Here is a 22834-nt window from a genome sequence, read left to right as displayed (position 1 = left end):
ATATCTTCAAAACATCAGCAAGCAGAAACACACACTGTCTACAAATCATTTGAAAATAGGTTATGGCCGGACTGTCATGTGATCCATGTGGAGTGAGAACTGATAATAAGGTTGAAAATGGGTGAATTGAGAAGAAGTAATAGAATGGCAGAAATGCCGGAGCTATTACGGGTGCTGTCATGTCCGCTTTGTAGTATGTGATCTTCTGTTCGTTTGTCTATTTGTTTTGTTTTTTAAAAACCCAGTCTTGATAACTTCTCATGCCTAAAACCACCTATTGAAAAGGTGACAAAGTGAGAAGTTCTGTAAAAAAACCGCACCAAAATCTTTATTAAGACACTTGTTGAAATTGAGACTGCATTCTCAAGTGCAATTACAAGAAGCTTGGGTGGCCGGAGTGAAACATGTGAAGAGGTAGTTGGCAGGGTTGGGGTTAGGGAAATGCCCAGCATGGATCCAATTCAGCGCAAACATGACAGTGGCTGTCTAAGAAGGGCCTTGGAAGTAGACTGAAGCTTTTGGACTGGTTTATATTAGAGGAGAACATTCCTGAGAAATCCTTGGTTCCAAGACATACATACATTTATTTATTTATCTATATATTTATCTGTTTATTTATCTGTTAATTGATTAATTGATTGATTGATTTATATCCCACCATTCCTCCCGGCAGGAGCCCAAGGCAGTAAACAAAAGCACTAAAAACTTTAAAACATCATAAAAACAAACTTTAAAACACATTAAAAAAAAACATCTTTAAAAAACGTTTCTTAGGAAAGCTTTCAAAACTTCTTAAGATTAAAAACATTTTTAAAAAGAAGATTTAAGAACATATTAAAAAGCAATTTCAACACAGATGCAGACTGGGAAAAGTCTCAACTTAAAAGGCTTGTTGAAAGAGGAAGGTCTTCAGTAGGCGCCGAAAAGATAACGGAGATGGCACCTGCCTAATATTCAAAGGGAGGGAATTCCACAGGGTAGGTGCTGCCACACTAAAGATCCATTTCCTATATTGTGCAGAATGGACCTCCTGATAAGATGGTATCTGCAGGAGGCCCTTACCTGCATAGCGCAGTGATCGACTGGGCATATAAAGGATAAGACGGTCTTGCAGGTATCCTGGTCCCAAGCTGTGTTTATGACTTTAAAAGCTAAAACCTGCACAGTGGATTGAGGCTGCAAACATAAGAACATAGGAAGAGCCTGTTGGATCAGGACAGTGCCAATCTAGTCCACTGTCCTGTTCTCACAATGGCCAACCAGATGCCCATGGGAAGCCTGCAAGCAGGACCTAAGCGCAACAGCACTCTCCCATCCTGCAGTTTCCAGCAACTGGTTTTCAGAACCATGTTGCCTCCAACTGTGGAGGCAGAGCAATAACCATCATGATTAGTAGCCACTGATAGCCTCATCCTCCCTGAATTTGTCTAATCTTTTAAAGCCATCCAAGTTTGTGGCCATCACCACTGCTTGTTGAACCAAATTCCACCGTTTACTACTTCAGACAGCGCATAGTTATCCTTTAATATATCCTTATCCTTTAATGTGTCCTGACTCTTCCAGCATTCAGCTTCACTGGATGTCTGTGAGTTCTTGCATTATGACCATGAGTTGTAGCAGCAATATAAAAAAGTTTAAACTGACAAATATATTAAGTTGATGAAGGGCCAGAGAGACTAAAAAAGTCTTAACCTGGCACTGAAAAGGCATCAAAGAGGGAGTCAGGCAAGTTTTTCTAGTGAGGACATTTCAGCATTGGCATACCATCACAGAAAAGGCTCTATCTCCCTTGTGGCTGCTGGTGACACTCTGGACCAATGGAAGTTTCTGGAGTATCGTTAAAGGCAACCTCACCTAGAGCACGTCACAGTAGTTCAACGTGGAAGTGACCAGAGAATGAATGGCTGAAGCCAGGTCAAGCTTCTCCAGGAGAGTTCATCTAGTGTGCTCAGAAGAAATGGTAAAAGGCATTCCTGGCAACTGCTGCTAGCAGCGTATGCAGGAGTGCTCCTAAAATGCTAATCTGCTGCTTCATGGGAATGCAACCCTGTTCCAAATAGGTTGAAAGGGCGTGCAGAACCCCAAAGTAGCAACACCTCTGTTTTAACACCTCTGAACTTTCAAATTGACACATTAAGTCTGCAATCCAGTACGTCTACTCAGAAGTAAGCTCCACTGTGTTCAGTGGGACTTACTTTCAGGTAAGTGTGTATTGGATTGCAGCCTTAGTGATTTTCTCTCAGTTCTTTAATTTTGAATGAAGATACGATAAAAATGTTGGCTATTTGAATTTCCTGAGTGCCTGACAAAGTGGTCAGCAAGCTATAGCGGTTACATGTCATAATTTCCTGAGTAGTCTCTGTGTGTGTGTGTGTTTTAAGGAGGTCTGACTTGTGCTCATTGGGTCTAATGATCACAGTCCTTGAGTGAAGGATAGAGTTGCTTTTAAGATGGCAAAAGTAAAATAATCTGGTAGTGCTTTCTAAATGTATCGTTACAGCATCTAAATAAAACCTACAATACAGATGTTCCTCTGGTTTTAATGAACTCATTCAACACTGATGAAGACACCAAGAAAATCTTGCAAAAATACAGCCACAGTCGTGTGAAAATCTACACTTTCAATCAAAGCAGGTATTGCCTCACTTTACATTAGATCATAAAAGCTATATGACTAAATGCACTTATGGAGCCATTAGCCTGTAAACTGTAAAATAGTTTGGGTGTGAATGGGTGGAAACTAAGCATTACAGAGTTTTTGTTTGTTTTAATCATGAAGTAGCTTTTAAACATCTTTTTTTAAAACAAAAAAATAAGACTGTTTAAAAACAGGCCAAATTAAATAAATTTGTAAGTGAGATGTGGGGAGTTCAGGGCAATGATACTTCTGACATTTAAGGCGTACAGGCAGTGAATCCTAAATATGAAAGGGGTGCAGATGAGTTTAAGCAATGATACAATTGCTACTTAGGCTGAAATAAATTATCTGAAATGTGAAAGTAGTGAGTTAAATGGGAGGGTGAGAAAGGCAAATACTGTATATCCCCTCCATCTCTTCCCCACCATCACCATTTACTTCTGTTTGGGCAATTTGAAATAATTTTTCAAATTATTTTTCACTATGTAGCTGCATCAGCCATCTGCAGAGGTAGAGGCATTTTTAAGCAGCTCTCACCCTATATATGTTCATTTAAAATCTTTGAGATGAAAGGGCATCAAATTTTTAAATAAACACTTACTCTCAGAGCATATAGTTTTACCCAGACATGTTATGACTAAGATGTGGCTGATGTGTGAAGTTCATTTAATTAATCTTTAAACCCACTCTTCAGCCAAAAAAAAAAGGCTTTCACAGCAGCTTATTACAAACAGGGTAGCCTTTGCCCTCAGGTTTATAGTCTTAAAATGCATAACGTAAAAGGAAACTAGATCGGGAGGAAGGAGGAAATAAGCATATTTACGTATAAGTTTGTAATTACAAGTTCTTCTAATGACCACCGGGGTGCAAAACTTCAAGGAGAGGAGGAACCAAAAGATGCTGGTCTCTTCAGCTGTGCTGTTGGAGTTGGGCTGAATCTCTTTTTTCCTCTGCTGCAGCCTGATATAATGGCTGCGGCTAGGTGACTTTTAATGGAGGGATATGTCTGGCTCCTCGGCAGAGCTGGCAGGGCCCTGTATCTCCCTCTCTTCTCTGCTACTCCAGGTTACAATGTAGGTCGTTAATATTTAACAAAATTGTTCATTAGCATCTCAGCCCCATATTTCAACTGCTTTCCTGATCAAACTCATGTCTTAAAAGGTATGTTCTTCTACAGGTATCCACGGATTAATAAAGAGTCTTTATTACCAGTAGCAAAAGATGTGTCTTATTCAGGAGAGAATACAGAAGCATGGTATCCCCCAGGCCATGGGGACACATATGCAAGTTTCTATAACTCTGGATTGCTGGATACTTTCATTGGTGAGGGGAAGGAGTATATTTTTGTGTCCAACATAGATAACCTTGGTGCCACTGTGGATCTCTACATCCTTAACCACCTCATGAATTCGCCAAATGGAAAACGGTGTGAATTTGTTATGGAGGTCACCAATAAAACGAGGGCAGATGTTAAGGTAAATACAAATATTTATTTCAACAAATTGTCTTTATCAGCATAAAACCTGTATATTTTTATGTTGTCAAATCAGTTGCCTGCCAAGGATTGAAATGGTTGAAGAATGTAATAATTGATATAACAGACTGGAACTGTATAAATGTATATCTTTTCCTACCAGCCTTTGGAATCCTGAATCTGATCCACAGACTTGCAGTGCACTGTGTACTGTAGCAAATAGTATTCTAACTGCGGATAGATTGCAGACTCCATTCTTCTCCTATAGATGTTTGAAGAGGGATGAGGAGGTTGCTCTGCTATTCTGGTTTGCTACAGAACATTGTGTTTGCTGGCTTGTCCCATTACAGTGGTGAAACTGACTGTACTTTTGGAGCCCTGCAGAGACCTGGTTCTATTGGAGTTCATAATTTGTTAGGAGACTTTCTGAATTCATCTGAAAAAAAAACTCCTTCATTAGTGCTTAATTTGTATCATAATTGCTTTAAATATTAATTTATTTTTAGAATTTTGTCTCTTTTCCAACAGGCTGTGTCAAGGCTATGTAACAATTTCAAAATAATTAAAATACAATAAAAAAGAACCATTATTTATACCACAATGGGGAAAACATACTATTGATGTTTTTGAAAAACTAGTGCAAAACACCTGATATGTCTAGTAATATCATAGATGGCCTGGAATCAGTGAGAACATTGACACCTGAAATATCATCTCACCCCTTTATATACTCAGTTGATCACTGTGCGCTGCAGGAGAGGGCCTCCTGCAGATGCTATTTCATCAGGAGGTCTGTTCCGGAAGACAAAGGAATTGGGGCTTTAGTGTTGTGGCACGTGCCCTTTGGAATACATTTCCCTTAAATATCAGTCAGACGCCATGTTTGTTGTCTTTTTGGGGTCTATTGAAGACCTTACTCTTTCAAGGTATCTTTTTAGTAGATGCCTTTCATCCAGTCTGTGTCTGTACTGAAATTGTTTTTAAGGTGTTTTTAATGTTTTTTCACTTGTTTGCCACCCTATGCTCCTTTTGGGAGGAAGGATGGGATATAAATATAATAATAAATAAACATTCCCTTAAATTCTGCCATGATAAATTAGACATGGGCTTCTAAAGTTAAGTCAGATTGAAACCAAAGGTACAACCTGGTCACAACTAACTTTACTTGGATTGTAGCCATATTTGCTGGTGCACGCATACAATTCCATCTTACCTAGGTATGCTCTTATTTTTCCAGGGTGGTACACTCACACAATATGAAAACAAACTGAGACTAGTAGAAATCGCTCAGGTGCCAAAAGCACATGTTGATGAATTCAAGTCAGTTTCAAAATTCAAAATATTCAACACAAACAACCTATGGGTTTCACTATCTGCAATTAAGCGGCTACAGGAGCAGAATGCTATTGATATGGAAATTATTGTCAATCCAAAGGTAAGAATCCAAAAAGGCCAGAAGCTGAATAATCAAAAAGGAGAAGAAAAAAGAAAATAACCATTCCAATATTGAAGACTTTGTGAAAAGTTTAGGAAATATTGGAAATGTGCTCTAAGATATATCTTCTGTCGTTCACATCGTTAGAACATTATAATAAAAACTTCTGGATATTACATATCAAAATCAAACGGAAAATCTAATGTGGTTATTTAAAAATGACTTAGTAATCAATATTGTGGTTTCTGGATCAGTTAACTTTATAACTTCATGTTATGCCAGTCAGGATATTTACCATTTTTTAAATTTATAAGTCAAATAATTTCTACTAAAATGGTAATTTTATTATTAAAGTATGGATGTATTTTAATATGGATGTTTGGATTTTGGTCTTAAGGATCAAGAAGCCACCTTGGCACTTAAGCAATATATAAATTAATAAATAATAATGGGACGTTGTTACCAGTGCAAGATGATTATTTTATTACTACCAGCACCACCAATGCAAGTCTGCAATAGGTCTGCCCTTTCACATCAGGCTATTCAGGGGACCAAATAAAGCTTAATATCTGTAGGATGGAGTTCTAGATATGATAGTTCACATCCTAGGGTGTTAAGACAGAACCTTCCCTACAGTCAATTTCTCCATGTCAAACGGAATTGCAGTTCTCATGATGATTTCGCACAGCACTCTCTGTCCCTTAAACACCAGCTGGTAGACAGAGGCTATCCACAACAGATTATAGAAGACAGCTACAGGAGAGTTTCACATTAAAGACTTCCAGATCTTTTACATCCCACACATAAACCCACGTCTGCACGGTAACTTGACTTTTAATCGCATTGCTAACAAGTTACAGAATAGCATTCATAGATACTGGTACCTTGTACAACACATTCCTGGCTGCCTTGGGAAACCAATGATTTATTTCAAACGGACTAGAAACATCAGAGACATACTGATTAGAAGCACCTTCAGTGAGACTGTACATCATCCTAGGAGTATAGTGGGCACCTCCGTACCCACGGGGCACCACCCATGTGGTCATTGCACCTACTGCAGGTAGAAAACACTACGTTTTACCAACCCCTGTAAGCAGCAGCAGTACACTTTAAAACATTTTTCTACATGTAATATGTTTTACGTGATTTACATCATACAGTGCAGCTGCCCAAAATTGTACGTAGGCCAGACTTGCAGAGCTCCCAAAGTACGGATTGGTGAACATTTAAGCAGTATTAGACATAAAAGATCAGGCACACCCTTGGTAGAACATTTTGCCAATTGTGGACACTCCCTTGCAGATTTTTAAGTTTTGGGCTGTAGAAAAAATTCACATGCCTAACACTCGGCCTTTGTTAAGAAAAGAACTTTCATGGATTTTGGAACTTAACACCCTTGTTCCAAGTGGGCTGAATGAAGAATTGGAGGTTCTTCCTCTTCTATACGTTTTTACACTTTGAGATGATCCCTTACATACAGCTGTGAGGAATTCCTTGATCAGCAAACTCAGGGAGACTTTTTACGAGCGACTGTATATAACCTGGCGTTTTCCATCATTACCTTTACTAGATTCACTTTTATGTGCAGAATCGTAGTTTATTTGCCTTATTTGTATTACCTTACTATTGAATGACATTACAGATTCTACATTCAGTACTGAGTATTCAGATTGGTCTTACTATCCCTGTTCATGGTTCAGATGTATACCGTACTTAGTGATTTGATGCAGATTATTTATTGATTGTGTTTCATATTTATGTGTTTTAGCCCCTGACGAAGGCTGAGATTTGTCTGGCCAAAACGCGTTGGGCATATTTTCCTTACTATTTTTAATAAATCCATTTGGAACTTCATCTATGTTTTTTCCTTCTGGCATCCTGGGTTCCCCCCCATCCTCCGGATTACAGTTCCCATCATCTCTGTTGCCCAGTCTGAGGAGTATAACCACCCATCTTCCCAACATCTGGCAACCCGAGGTTGGGGATGGCAGCATATGCAGATTATGTGGATAGGCCTGTGCACGTTTTGTATTCTTGTTCAGCCTGCGCCTTCCATTTGTCTGAAAATTCAACCTTGTGTTCCTTGACTGTTTGGAGGGGACAGGCTGGTGGAGATATGTAAAGTGAGCACAGGTCTTCTCTTCCCCACAATGACCTTATACCTTGGATGCCCACACACATGGCCAAGAAGTGGTGGAAGGAGATCTGTCTGAGCATGGACACTGCTCATGGTTGACTAGAGCAAGCCAATAGTAAATATTCCATTAATGTGCATTTGAAATTAAACCTCAATGTCATCTGACTTTGGAATCAGAGTAAACCCCACAAATTCAGTGTTTCATAGGAATAATATACACACACTGCCGTCCCAGGTTTAGCAAATATGGTGAATTTCAAAGTCAATTACATTTTCCAAGTATAAATCTATGCTGCTTGTTACCAATTCAGTTTATGAACTTGAATAGTGCCTTAACTAATGAAACTTTCTCTTCCAGACATTAGATGGTGGTTTAAATGTTATTCAGCTGGAGACTGCTGTTGGTGCTGCTGTTAAAAGTTTTGAGAATTCTCTGGGAATAAATGTACCCCGTAGCCGGTTTCTGCCTGTTAAGACCACGTCTGATCTTCTGCTTGTGATGTCTAACCTATATAGCCTTAATGCTGGTTCTTTAACAATGAGTGAGAAAAGGGAATTCCCTACTGTGCCACTGGTAAAACTGGGAAGCTCTTTCACCAAGGTAAGCATTGCACTTCAGTATTAGGAACAAGAAAAAAGTTTATTGTAAACGCTGCAGTACTGGGTCAACAATTTTACCAAGCTAAATTAACTTGGCTCCTTCAGATCATCATTAATTGCTAAGAGTCAATCTGGTAGTGTTCTTGAATGCTGTTCTAAGAATAAATGAAGTCATCAGAGTCAATTTAGGCAGTGGAGTTACTGAGTGTTTGGGATTGATGTTAGATTAGATGTGGGCCAGTCATCAGAAGCTCAATCCAAATAAGACAGAGGTTTTATTGGTAGGTGGGTCATGTAACCAGAGGGGAGGTGTTCAGTATGTTCTGGATAGGGGTTTTGATTTCCTTTTTCTGCAGAGGGGCATCCTGATAGACCATTTATTTTCCATAGGAGGACTGCCATCAAGCTGTTATAGCTCCATCTATCGTCCGAAGGCAAGAATGTTTTTGAAGTCAAGACTAGGGGCATTAGGCCCCTCCCACTCTCCAGTTCATTCTTGCCTTCGTCTGTGCAAGTTGGATATATAGCTAGCGTCTAGGTAAGTTTTTGTGTATTTGTGTGACAGGGTGTGGAGGTTTTGTGTGTGTATTCCACGTTATTTCCTTCCCTCTGTCTTTTACTTTAGAGTCTGTGGGACTGACTGTACTTTGTTTGTCTTTATACTTAAGGGGGATCCCCTTTTTGTCTATTTTTTTCCCTTAGTCCCTAGCTATTTACTGGGAGACCGCGGCTGCGGTTCTCCCTTCCTAAGGTGGCGGACGCAGCCTTGTTACGGGAGCTTGCGGCTGCAGCTCCCTGCCTAGCCGAATGGCGATTCTGGGAGACCGCGGCTGCGGTTCTTCCTTCCTCAGCCGGCGGATGCAGACTTAATCCAGGAGCTTGCGGCTGCAGCTCTCTGCGTTGCGCCGCCGCTCTTTTTTCAACTCGCTGCCTATTTTCGCGGCAGCTCCCTTAGTTTTTTCTCCAGAGCCTGCGGCTGCGGCTCTTTCTACTTTCAGTGTCCCTTTCTGGTTGGGCTGCCCCGCCTCCCCCGGCTCGTTCTGCGGCATTTTAAATCTCGCCGCGACTGCCTTCGGAGCCTGCAGCTGCGGCTCCTTATTCCCCTCGCTTGCTGAGTCTGTCCTGCGGCTGTAGAGATCTGGCTCGCTCTCTAAGCCGTGATAGCGCTTCTCAGCCCCGCGGCTCCAGAGTGTTTTTTGAGGCTGTTTTTTGAGCTCGCTGGTGCTCCCCTGTGACCGCCATTGCTTCTTCATTGCCCCAAGCCTTTCTGATTGGCCAATTTTCCCGCTCTTTTCGCGGGCACCATTTTGTTCCTCCCCCTTTTCCCCCGCCCTTTCTGTTTGTCCTTTCCATAGTAAAGGATTCTGTTCTAGGCCTTTTCTGTCAGTTTCTGCCTTTTCTGTCAGTTTCTGTGTGTATGCTGCAGAGCAGAACCTCTATAAAAGAGAGGCAAGATGGCGACGGGAGAGGATGCTCAGTAAGGAGCTCCGCGTTTCATCCTTAAAATACTTTAATGCCATCGATACCATCATTGCCATCTGCCTACCTGTCTGCCTGTTATTACGGGCTGGTTGTTAGCTGTATACCTGAGGCTGTTGTTGCTGTCGTCGCCCGTTGCTGTCGCTGTCGTCGTGAGCTTGCTTTGCACCATCGTTGCGTCGGGACTGCTCCTTGGGGTGTTACTGGGCTGTTGCTTTTTGTTGTTGGCGCTTGCCGTTCGTCTGCTGCTGTGGGTCGTGTTGCCCGGGGCGTCGTCGTTGCGGCGGGCCCGTCTGTGTGCGGGTGTCGTGGCCGCCGCTTCTGCCACCCGAGATATCATCACGGCGGCTTGTGCTGCCGCCGCCGTTGCCACCTCTACCGTCGCCGCTGCGATTTCTGTGCCGCTGGTTGCTCACCGCAGGCTGCGGTGAGCACCGGCCTGCCGCCAGTGGTGAGAGCACTGGCGAGGCGGCCGGACTCGGCGCGTTGTGGGTGGAGTTCGGGGCGTCGCGGCGAGCCTGGATCCTGTGATGGTGAGAGCATCGTGGAAGGGGACCAGGCTCACGACGTGGAGGACATCGTGTGAAGCGGCACGGATGGTGGAAAGAGACTAGGCTTGAACAATACAGATGCCCGAGGGAACGCCCAGGAGCCGCATAGCAACTCGTCGGTGGTAAGAGCGCTGACGAGGTTGATTAGGCTTTGGGCGCAGCCCGGTGCGGAGTGGCGGCGACGGGAGAACGCCGCACCGAGCGGCCAAGTGTGGGGCTCTGTTGGAGACATCCTGGCTGGGTGGTGGTGAGAGCACCGCAGGAGGAGGCCAGGTTATTGTCGTGGCCTGGCTGGCGGCGGCGGCGGAGGGAGGAGAATGCGGCACAGGACACTTTCCAGTACTGTTGAGGACATCTTTTGTAGACATGGCTTGTTATGGAGGAGGGTTTTAACGTTGGTTGTTATTACTGTTGATTGGTTGTATGTTAGTCTGTTGTTTGTTTGTTGTTGGTTGTTGTGTGAATGAGACTGAGTGGATGTGTGTGTGTATTTTTGGGTTTTGTGTTTGTTTTAAATGTTTGCTGTGTTTATACTTATTTTAAGATGTGCCTGGGAGAACGTACTTCGGGTTTAGCAAGTGGACTTTCGGGGGCCCCAATTAACGTAGTGACGGGTAATGGGAGGTATGGTGTTGGGAGGAGAACATGCCAGGTAAGGGGAACTCGTCCCAGACAAATTGTGTCTGTGCCCTGTTCCGGTTCTCCTCATACCCACAGGACTGTTGGTTGTACTATCAGCCAGCTCTCGGATCTCCAGGTGCTGCTTTTAAATGCAAGGTCGGCCGTTAATGAAACTCCCCTTATCCACGATTTGATTGTGGAGAAGGGTGCCGATCTTGCATGCATTACCGAGACCTGGGTGAGCGAGCAGGGAGGAGTTGCTCTTTCCCAGCTTTGCCCACCTGGGTATTCGGTGCAGTACTGCGGTAGATCTGAGGGCCGGGGAGGTGGGGTTGCTGTGGTCTATAGGAGTTCTTTCTCTCTCACCAAGCGCCCTGTCCAGATGGCGAATGGTCTGGAGTGTCTTCATCTTGTGCTGGGCCAAGGAGACAGACTGGGAATACTGTTGGTGTACCGCCCACCTTGCTGCCCAACGGCTTCCCTAGCTGAGCTGACAGAGATAGTCTCGGAGGTATTGTTGAGGTCCCCTAGACTTGTGGTACTGGGGGACTTCAACATTCATGCCGAGACTGTCTTGTTTGGGGCGGCTCAGGACTTCATGGCCTCCATGACAACCATGGGGCTGTCTCAAATTGTTACTGGCCCGACGCATGTATCAGGACATACTCTTGATTTGATCTTCGCCACTGGTCATGGAGATGGTGATCTGAGGGCGGGGTATTTTTCATCTACTCCGTTGTCATGGACAGATCACCGCTTGCTGAGTTTTGGACTTACGACAACCCTTTCCCTCTGCAGAGGTGGGGGACCTATTAAGCTGGTCCGCTCCCGGAGGCTTATGGATCCTGTAGCTTTCCAGACGGCTCTGGGAGTCTTTCCGGCTGATAGTACTGGCGCTCCTGTCGAGGCCCTGGTTGACCTGTGGAATATGGAGATGACCCGGGCCATTGACACGATCGCTCCCGCGCGCCCCCTTCAGTGCAGAACTCATACAGCACCGTGGTATACCCCGGAGCTGAGAGTGATGAAGCAAGAGAGAAGGAGGCTAGAGTGCAGATGGAGGCGAACTCCTGACGGATGTAGTCATGCTTTGGTAAGTGCTTCCACTAAGATGTATGTAAAAGCGGTTAGGGCGGCAAAAAAGTTTTATTTTGCTGCCACCATTAGATCATCTCTTTGCCGCCCAGCGGAGCTGTTTAGGGTAGTACGTGGGCTGTTACATTCTGGCTGTCACGATACTAAAGAAACATCGGAAGCCCGCTGTAACGAATTTGCGGAGCACTTCCAGGACAAGATTGCATGCATCCGTCGGGACTTAGACTCTGATGTTATAACAGAATCCATTGAGGTGTCCAGAGCGCGGCCTTGTCCTTCATTATTGGATGAGTTTCAGTTGGTGCAGCTCGAGGAAGTGGACAAGGTGCTTGGAATGGTGCGGGCGACCACATCTGCTCTGGACCCTTGCCCATCTTGGCTGGTGAAGGCTGGCAGGACCGAAACCACCGGCTGGGCCAAAGAAGTGATAAATGCCTCCTTGAGAGAGGGAGTAGTCCCTGGTAGTCTCAAGGAGGCAGTAGTGAGACCTCTGTTAAAGAAACCTTCTTTGGACCCAGATGTTCTTAACAACTATAGACCGGTGGCGAATGTCCCTTTCTTGGGCAAGGTTTTGGAGCGGGTGGTCGCCGGTCAGCTCCAGGCGCTCTTGGATGAAACCGATTATCTGGATCCGTTTCAATCCGGTTTTAGGTCCGGTTTGGCACTGAAACAGCCTTGGTCGCCCTGTATGATGACCTTTGTCGGGAGAGGGACAGAGGGAGTGTGACTCTGTTGACTCTCCTTGATCTCTCAGCGGCGTTTGATACCATCGACCTTGGTATCCTTCTGGGGAGACTCGCGGAGTTGGGAGTTGGGGGCACTGCTTGGCAGTGGTTCTGCTCCTACTTAGCGGATCGTCGCCAGAAGGTAGTGCTTGAACCTACCCGTTCACTTTGTTCAGTATCTAAGGCCCACCTCCGGGTACCGTCTCACCAGGATGCCCGGAGGATTGTTACCAGATCTAGGGCCTTTTCTGTAGTGGCCCCCGAATTGTGGAACAGCTTACCTGAAGAGATACGCCTGGCGCCTACGGTGCTTTCTTTTAGGCTCCAGGTTAAGACCTGGCTGTACTCCCAGGCTTTTTAATGTTTTTAATGTTTATGTCTACGCTTTATTTTAATATTGTTGTTGATATATGTGATTGATTTTATTATAATATTGTATTTTTAATCTGTTTTGTACACCACCCAGAGAGCTATTAGCCATGGGCGGTCTAAAAATGAAACAAATAAATAAAAATAAATAAATATAATCCTGCTATAAGTTCTTCAACACAAACTGCTGCCTGAAGCTGACTATTGAAGCTGTTTCGTGTATCCAGCCTAGTTGGAACTGTACATTCTGCCCCATCCGTGGCCGTGTGCAAAGCCTGTTTGGAACTGTGCATTCTGCCCCATCCGTGGCCGTGTACCAAGGCTGTTTGAAATTGTACATTCTGCGTATACTCAGGCTGTCTGGAATTGTACATTCTGCCCCATCCGTGGCCGTGTACCAAGGCTGTTTGATCTGTATATTCTGCCCTATCCGTGGCCGTGTACTTAGCCATCTGAGCCGGTGCATTTTGCCCCATCCGTGGCCGTGTACTGAGCCTGTTCGGGTCTGTACATTCTGCCCCATCCGTGGCCGTGTACTGAACCCCCTAGAAAATATATGATGGCGGAACAGCCAGCGACAACTCAGGCAACCAAGCCGAAACAATCTAAGGCGGCCAAGCATAAGCACACCAAAGCGGTTGCCAAAACTAAACATCTATCCAGCCACAGCACAACCAAGCAGCCACGCTACGTCTCTGTTCCGGTTTCCGAGGGGGCGGGCCAGGAACAGTTAACGAATCTATTTCACTCTCCGACTGCTTCCTCCGAGGAGGAGGACTTTGCTGGGTTTCCTGACCAACCAGCAGCCAGCCACCCTCCTCCCGTATTACCACCTAGGGCTTATTCATCTTCCCAGCCTGCTGAGCCGTCCATAACGTTGCCTCTACAAGCGCAACCATCTACCTCACCAGGGCTGCAGCTGTCTCATGAGTTCATATCACAACTACAAGACATGCTGTTGTTCTTCACTCAAACACAATCACCGTCACAAGTCCCCGCCGTTCCTCAGCGCAGTGTGGACCACTATGTACGCAATGAGGCAGATCCATCATGCTCTCCAAATCCTTTTGACATTGCCAGGGGCAGGTTTGTTGATGACGTTTCTTGTTGGGAGGAGTCACCATTTGCTGTGCAAGACGAAGGAGACGAATGGAGTGATCATTCGGAACATGAGGAGGATACATCTTATCGCCTGTTTGATGCCTTAGATTATCAGCCCCTTGCTCGCAGAGTATTGAACACCCTTGGTCTCCAATCTACCCAACCTGCAGCTGCCACTCCCGCTATTAAAGGGGCCAGGGTCTTGAAATCCCCCACACCAGCAGAGCACTACCTTCCTGTGCCAGATCCTGGACGAATGGTCTCATCCATTACAAACACGCTGTTTTAACGCCCTTGCGGACAGACTTTACTCTTTGGCTCCGGACTTTACAAGCAGACTGGCCGTCCCTGGCATAGACGAGCCGCTCTCCAGATCCCTTTTGCTGAGGGAAGGAGATTCACATTTAAAGGACGCCACTGAGCGGAGGCTGGACTTTGCCTTCTCAAGAATCATGAGGCCACCACTTTCTCCATGCGAGCCTCTGCATCAGCTTCCATCTTTTCCAGGGCAGCAATGATGTGGTTGGATGACCTCTTAGATGATCCTAATCCCAATCCTGTCTCTCTGAGGAGGTCACTGATGAAATTGCGCAAGACAGCGGCGTTTGTGGCTGATGCCACCTTGGACGCAAATCAGCTGGGAACACGAGCTATGGCAGCTCAGGTAGTCGCTCGATGGACCCTCTGGCTTCGTCACTGGCAAGCGGACTCTGCAGCCAGAGTTAATTTATCAAGGGCACCTTATTCCGGCTCATTACTCTTTGGCGAGGAAGCCCTAAAGGCAGTGCTTGTTGACCCCAAGGATGCTCGAAAGCCTGTCTTGGCCACTGTCAGGAATGTTGATCGCAGGCCTTTCAGACGTTTCACCTCATACCGCACGACCCAGCCCTTTCGAGGAACGCGGCCCGGGGGACGAGGCCGCGATTTCCGAACCTATGATTTCCGTCCCTCCAGGGGAGTCTGGAACAGACTTTTCCCAGGCAGAGGTCAGTACCAGGGGCGCAGAGGTACCTCAACGTCCTCATATAGGGGAGGGTCTCGCCAGCACAGACGGTACTGACGCGATACCGGTTGGGGGCAGACTGCTTCTGTTTGGAGACCATTGGCTGTGTCTGACTCAGGTCGCCTGGATCAAAGATCTTTTTTGTTATTTATTTATTTAATTACATTTCTAGACTGCCCTATAGCAGAAAGCTCTATGGCTATGCACTAGAGTTTTCGGCAATCCCTCCGGACAGATTTCATCCCTCCCCTTGTCCCAGGGCACCAGCCAGGCACTGCATCATGCAGACAGCCATACATCACCTCTTGGACACAGCGGCGATAGAGCCAGTCCCTACAACAGAGAGGTCGGAAGGGGTGTACTCCCTCCTATTTGCTGTGCCCAAACGAGATCTGTCATGGAGGGCGGTGTTGGACCTCAAGTTCATCAACCGTTTTGTAAAGTATCGCAGGTTCAAAATGGAATCCCTCCACTCCATTACAGAAAGCCTTCAAGAAGGAGACTTCCTGGCTTCTATCGACCTAAAGGAAGCGTATCTCCATGTGCCTATTTGCATAGCCCACAGAAAATTCCTTCGGTTTGCTTTCGGCCCCCAGCATTTTCAATATTGAGCGATGCCGTTTGGCCTCTCATCTGCCCCGAGAGTATTTACCAAGGTGCTACTCATACTAGTGGCTTACCTCCGGCTTCAAGGGGTCCATATCTACCCCTACTTGGACAATTTTTTAATACGGGCGAGTTCCAGGGAGCTGGCTCATCACCATCTAACGCTCACGCTCCATGTCTTGCAGGCCTACGGCTGGTAGTCCATTTCAACAAAAGTCATCTCCAACCAACCCAACGCCTACAACATCTAGGGGCGATGTTGGACACCCTGCAGGCGACGGTGTTCCTGTCTCCAGACCGCATAACTGCTATCACAGACATCGCACGGTCTCTGATGCACCACGCAACCGCAGACATCATGCTTCTAGCCAGGGCTCTCGGAATGTTGGTGTCCACCATCCATATTGTGCCATGGGCTCAAGCTCAAACTCGCCAACTCCAGTGGGCTTTGTTGCCGTTTCAGCAGGACATTGCCAGGTGAAATCATCGAGCAATTCCCCTGAGCCCCGCACTGCGTCTTTCATTCCGCTGGTGGACGAGGGTCCAACATCTCACCCAGGGCACCCCGTTCAGAGAACCCCGCAGGACTGTTATCACCACAGATGCCAGTCTCCTCGGCTGGGGAGCCCACTGCAACTCCCAGTTCGTTCAGGGGGTTTGGACTACAGCAGAGCAGACTCAGAGCATCAATTGGCTAGAACTGAAGGCTGTCCACTTAGCTCTGCTCCATTTTCAGTCTCTGTTCCACTTGGACCATGTTCTCATTCGAACGGACAACACGTGTGCCAAATCTCATTCAAACAGACAAGGGGGGACCAGGTCCCGTCCTCTGCAGAACCTATTCGACTGGGCAGAGCAACATCTGCAATCCTTAAAAGCAGAACATCTCAGAGGAATTTGGAATGTGACAGCAGACTGGCTCAGCAGACAACAGGTCTTTCCGGGAGAATGGAAACTTCATCCGACCATTTTCTATCTTCTCCAGTGTCGGTTCGGTGTCTTCTCAATCGATCTATTTGCCTCCAGTCGCAATTGCCAGTTACCCAGGTACTTCGCTCGATACCTGGACACGACAGCGGAAGCGGTGGATGCCCTGTCGCTACCGTGGCCGGATGGCTTATTGTACGCCTTCCCTCCAATACCACTGTTAGCCAGAACCTTGAGAAAGGCGCGACGCGAGAGGACCAAGCTGGTTCTGATAGCTCCATATTAGCCCCGTCGACCGTGGTTCTCGGATCTCCTTGCCATGTCAGTGATGGACCCTTGGACGCTCCCAGTCAGGCCAGACGTCTTATCCCAGGGCCCAATATTGCATCAGGATCCCAATTGGCTCAAGCTAACAGCATGGCTTTTGAATGGGGACATTTAAGGTCTGCTGGCCTGTCTGACGCTGTTATTGACATTATCTTGGCCTCGAGACAACCATCCACCACCCGTATATATCAACATACTTGGGTGGCATTCTCCAGGTGGTGTCAGTCCCAGCACCTCGATCCTTCCCAGGCCACAATACAACAGGTGCTGCAATTCCTTCATAGGGGCCTCCTGATGGGACTTAGACCCAACACGTAGACATGCGTCCACTCTGTCGTCCATTCTCTCAGTGTCCTCTGCTGGTGCTCCTATTGCCTCGCACCCGTTCATCAGACGTTTTCTGAGGTGAACCACGTTACACTCACTGGCTGTATTCCATCATTTTCCCTCATGGAGTTTGTCGAAGGTCCTACAGGCTTTACAACGCCCTCCGTTTGAGCCCCTTAGGACTGTGCCTTTATGTCTGTTGTCATTCAAGGTCCTGTTCCTGATCGCGATCACCTCTGCGAGACGAGTTTCGGAACTGGGCGCATTGTCTTCTGCCCGCCATCTCTGTGTCTTTCACAAGGACTCTGTTGTGCTGAAGACTGATCCTTCCGTCCCAAGGTCAATTCAGTTTTCCATTGCAACCAGGACATTGTTCTTCCTTCATTTTGTCCGAATCCTACCCATCCTCTAGAGAAGGCTTGGCATTCATTGGATGTTCGGAGGGCTCTCAAGACCTACCTGTCTAGGACCCAGGATATACAACGAACTGAGTCTTTGTTTGTATCCTTTCATCCACGTTCTATGGGGCATAAAGTAGCTAATTCCACCTTATCCCGCTGGTTGCGTGCATGTATTACCTTAGCCTATGAGTCCCTTAAGCTTCCAGTTCCAGCTAGTATAACAGCTCATTCCACTAGGTCAGCGGCCACTACGGCTGCTTTTGCTACCAACGCTCCTGTTGCTGATATTTGCAGAGCTGCTGTTTGGTCTACCCCACACTCGTTTATAAGGCATTACAAAATAGATCGTTATGCCTCTGCCGATGCCTCTTTTGGCAGACGAGTGTTGCAACAGGTTCTTAATGATGATTAGGATGTGGGTGGTCCCTCCCTGTTATGGGCTGCTTTGGTACATCTCGCTTGATGGCAGTCCTCCTATGGAAAATGGACCATTGGTCTCATCTGAAGGGTGATTTTCATAGGAGGACTGCCATCACGACCCTCCCAGTTGGAGGATACCTAGATATTTTTTGGGTTTTTTTCATATATTCCTGTTACGCTATTATATTAGATTTACTAGTGAAGTCAAGACTGCTATTAATGTTATATCGCTACGTTAGAGTCATATTATTATGATTATTGCTATTGTGTTATGTCTTTGCTGGTAGGCCCGTTGGCCTTTTCTCCTGCAGTTTTAGATATCTCCCTTTGGACTCGCTGTGAATGAACTGGAGAGTGGGAGGGGCCTGACGCCCCTAGTCTTGACTTCAAAAACGTTCTTGCCTTCGGACGATAGGTGGAGCTATAACCGCTTGATGGCAGTCCTCCTATGAAAATCACCCTTCAGGTGAGACCAATGGTCCATTTTCACTGGGATTGTCAAATGATGTCTGTGGCATGCAGTGTTTTCTACCAGGTAAGGATGAAGCACAGCTGAGACTCTTTTGCAGAGAGGGCTGGGAAAATTATTCATGCTTTGATAACTTCTAGAATGGATTGTTGCAATATGTTTTATAGAGAACAGCCTTTTGCAGACTTCTCAGTAATGTCAATTTAGTAAAAAATATAGTTGCTAAGTTATTAATTGGGATCAGCTATAGAAAGTATAGCTCTTAAGTTATTGTGTCGAAACCAAATTGAAAGTACTGGTTGTTACTTATAGCATGGCTTGGGGTACGGGCACCTGAAGAATTGCTGCTTACAACATGAGCCCGCTGGAATCTTTCTATCTTCACTAGTGATCCCACTGCCATTGAGGTCCTTTAATCTCAGATAGGTGGTGACTGGAAAGAGGACTTTCTCAATAGTGGTGACTACTCCACATGCACATGCTTATCTGATGCCTACACAGATGCCTTTGTGGCAGCAGCTGAAGAGTGTTTTATTTGCCTAAGGCTAAGCAATGTAGCATGTTGAATAGCTGGTTTTAATTGTTTATGGCTTGGCAGTAAAACAGTAGCTATCCATTTGGATGCAGTGGTAAGTCAAGCTCTGTAATTTGTTTTAACCATAATGTGCACAAGCTGTGTGCTGGTGCATGCAGTTCAAGTGCACCCTTTTCACTCCTCTCTTAATCATGTGGAAGGAAAAACCATGGAGTGACTGGTTTATTGATACATCGGAACCTGTGCTTGTGGTTTGTTTCTCTTCCAAATGAACCACTCTGAAGCCAAGGAGTTTTTTAAGTTATTTGCTGTAAAAAGATTTTTTGGCTGAAGAGCAAGCTAAAAGAAATAAATAAAAATATAGGGTTGTATCCAACAGTGTACAAACAGATTTCTGATTGCACAAAGGGATTTCTCCTCCCTCCACATGCCCCCAAAGTCTGCACCAGGGAATCCCCCAACCCACTGGAGCAGTTTTTGAAGATATGCAGGGCCTGCAGAAGAGTAGGAGTAAGTTCCATTGTGCATGTGCAAGTCTGTTGTGCGAATGGAACTGCAACATTGGATGCCACCCACATAGCTTAGATTGTTATGAATGAACAAAAACACACACTAAAGACCAGCAGTATCTTTTGAATGGTGACGCTGCGGTTTTAAAAATGGATTTACTGCTTGAATCTTATTTTTTTAATTTCATCTTAATTTTTATACTTCCCTTTCCCACAGGAAGTCCAAAGTGGCTGACAATGGGTATAAACCAATCCATAGAAAAAGATCAACATTACAATTACTATAGACACATTGTGTGTATGTGTGACAATATTTGGGTTTTAACTTGTATCACATTACAATCCTATAGAGAGCCGGTGTGGTATAGTGGTTAAGGTGTTGGACTACGACCTGGGAGACCAGGGTTTGAATCCCCACACAGCCATGAAGCTCACTGGGTGACCTTGGGCCAGTCACTGCCTCTCGGCCTCAGAGGAAGGCAATGGTAAACCCCCTCTGAATACCACTTACCATGAAAACCCTATTCATAGGGTCGTCATAAGTCGGAATTGACTTGAAGGCAGTCCATTTCATTTTCACAATCCTATAGCCACATTGTATGTGTGACTACAATCTAGCCACTATTTGATGGAAAGGTGGAGTATAAATAATCAAAAATATAATAAATTATCTTGAATTTAAATGTTATAATAACGGTATGCCACCCTGGAACTTAAGCTAGTTCTCTAGATAAGTACTTTTCACTGATGTTGCTACAATAGATTATATGCTTGGAAAGTGGGAGAGATTTGTTCTATTTGGCATGCCTCTGAAGCTATCAAATACAGAGCAGGAGGAAGAAGGCAAGGGCCATAGTGTTTGCAAAAATGTGCCTTTGGTTTCTTTATGCCATGCAGGCAAACCATTGCCAGACCTGCCTCTCTAGACCGCATGCCATAGCGTAGTGGTGTTTCATCTTACCTGCTGTCGTTACCTGTTGCTGGCAGGGTAGCTCATGTTGGGTTTGCTTGTCCCACTTCACTTCAGTGGAACTAGATCATGCTTAAATGAAAGAATTAACTGGTTTGTGGATTTGTTTGCTATTAACTTGAAAATCTTGGACACTTCTACAAAACCCTTGGGGAAACATGATATTCCCAACCTTCTTCACAGCAACATCTCAGTGGGGAACATACTATGGCATTAGTTCAAGAAGAAATTGAAGGGGATTGAGGTGCCTTGTGTTCACATTTTTAAACTGCTTTTGTCCTAAGAACTCTTTTTATGACTTCTCTAATATTCTCCTGCAATAATAGTGTATTTCACAGTGGAGGCTTACACCATCTCATTTGTACAGTTCAGTTTTCCTTAAAACACATGATGTATTTCTGTTTTAATTGACACCTCTGTTAATGTGGCTTTGCTAATCCAGATCCAAGTCAGTTGTGTTGTGCCACAAAACTGACATGAAAGCTTCTGCTTGCTCTGTCCTAGGTATCCATATTCTGACCCCAGCTTCTTCAAGTCACAAGTAATCTCCTCTTAAAAGCTTTTACTAGCCTGTCTTTATTTCCTGGAAAATAACGGTGATGCCTGCCAGAGACCTTTAAACTGAGATAAATTGGAAAGGGACTGCTGCCTCTCTAAGGAGATCCCCTCCCATTTTACCAGATGACTGCAGTTCCTCATCCAATAACCACTCATCTTCTTAAATAAAACTGAACTAACACGTTATTTGAACATAATTGTCTTTAGTTGGATGGGTCAGGAAAAAATGACACAATTATACAATTCACTGCTAAAGAAGTACTTTGTAGTTGGAAAATTCCCAGACAGTTTTTCAGGGTGACACATGTATGGGAACCTGAGGCATTACTCTCTTATTTCTGCTTTTTGAAAAGGTTCAAGATTACCTGAGGCGGTTTGAAAGTATACCAGATATGCTAGAATTGGATCATCTGACTGTTTCAGGCGATGTCACATTTGGAAAAAATGTTGCACTAAAGGTTGGTCATACATTTTTCTGTATACAGGAATACCCCGCTATATGGACCTTCACTTTAAGGACACTCACGAGTACGGACATACAGTAGCACCATTCCCGTTTACGTACTTCGCAAGAACGGACACTTAACCTTTGGTCGTGGCCTGTTCTTTCGGTGTGTGGGGGGGTGGAAAGAGACGCAATTGTGCAACTGCGATCAGCTGGGAGGCGCGATCACAATCAACTGAGAGGCGTGGCGGCACAGCAGCAGAGCCTTTAGCACGTGACTTAAATTTTAAATGTTTAAAATTTTGTAGATGCATTTTAAGTTTTAAAGAATTAAAACCATGGGGGCATGGCACTGGACAAAACTAGAGAGAGTACCATCATTGCTGCTTCCCTGCCCCTGCCCCCAGCTCATGCTTACTGTGGGAAGTCAATTATGTCATGCTGGTGCTGATTGTGGCGATCAGATATTGATTTTACACATACACACACATGTACGTTCCCTTGTTTCAGGGGAAATATACAAGGTGGCCACACTATACTCTTGCATGTACACACTGCACACGTACAGACCACAGATACACATGCATCTTTTGTTTCTCTTTCTCACTGACATACACACCTCCATATACTTTATGCTTTCAGAACCACACATTTCCCTCTCTCTCTGTCCAGGTGCATTTCTCCCTCTCACATACACCACACATACATACTCCCCCCCCCCCAACACACCACTCCTCTCTGTCCAAGTGCATCTCTTCCCCTCTCCCCAGCACTCATACATATACTTCTCACATGCACACAGACAACATAGAGATCTCTCTCCCCCTCTCTATATCTGACTGGTGGCAACAGCAGCCCAAACCTGTGGGGGATACCTCTGCTGCCTTTTTCTTCCTTCTCCAATTTTTTTCTTTTAAAAAGCAAGCCCCAGCACAGGGTGAAAGAGGCACCTGTTGCTGGCAGGTAGCAGTGGCCTGCTGCTCCTCCCTGCCACCTTTTTTTCCTCCAGCTAACCCCAGCACGGGACGAAGGACGCACTTGGTGCTTGCTGGCAGTAGTCTGAGCCCATGGACATACCTCTGCCACTCCTTCACTTCCCAGTCTTTTTA

At 45.4% G+C, this 22834-nt stretch overlaps 1 protein-coding gene across 7 annotated transcripts in view; it reads left to right on the top strand.

The window, feature by feature from the left end:
• UGP2 (UDP-glucose pyrophosphorylase 2) overlaps nt 1-22834 on the top strand; it is a 56144-nt gene that overhangs the window by 30034 nt on the left and 3276 nt on the right. For 5 of the 7 annotated variants that reach the window (XM_061622269.1, XM_061622270.1, XM_061622267.1 and 2 more), the window contains 5 exons: nt 2501-2634; nt 3816-4113; nt 5350-5547; nt 8046-8288; nt 21634-21738. In XM_061622269.1, the coding sequence (XP_061478253.1) occupies nt 2501-2634; nt 3816-4113; nt 5350-5547; nt 8046-8288; nt 21634-21738 (978 nt within the window). The other 2 variants (XR_009762087.1, XR_009762089.1) reach the window with 2 other exon arrangements.

Source organism: Rhineura floridana, chromosome 4 (assembly GCF_030035675.1).
Source record: "Rhineura floridana isolate rRhiFlo1 chromosome 4, rRhiFlo1.hap2, whole genome shotgun sequence".
In the NCBI taxonomy this organism is placed as follows: domain Eukaryota; kingdom Metazoa; phylum Chordata; class Lepidosauria; order Squamata; family Rhineuridae; genus Rhineura; species Rhineura floridana.
The sequence above is the reverse complement of the archived record's forward strand: the minus strand, read 5'-3'. Positions and strand labels throughout refer to the sequence as shown.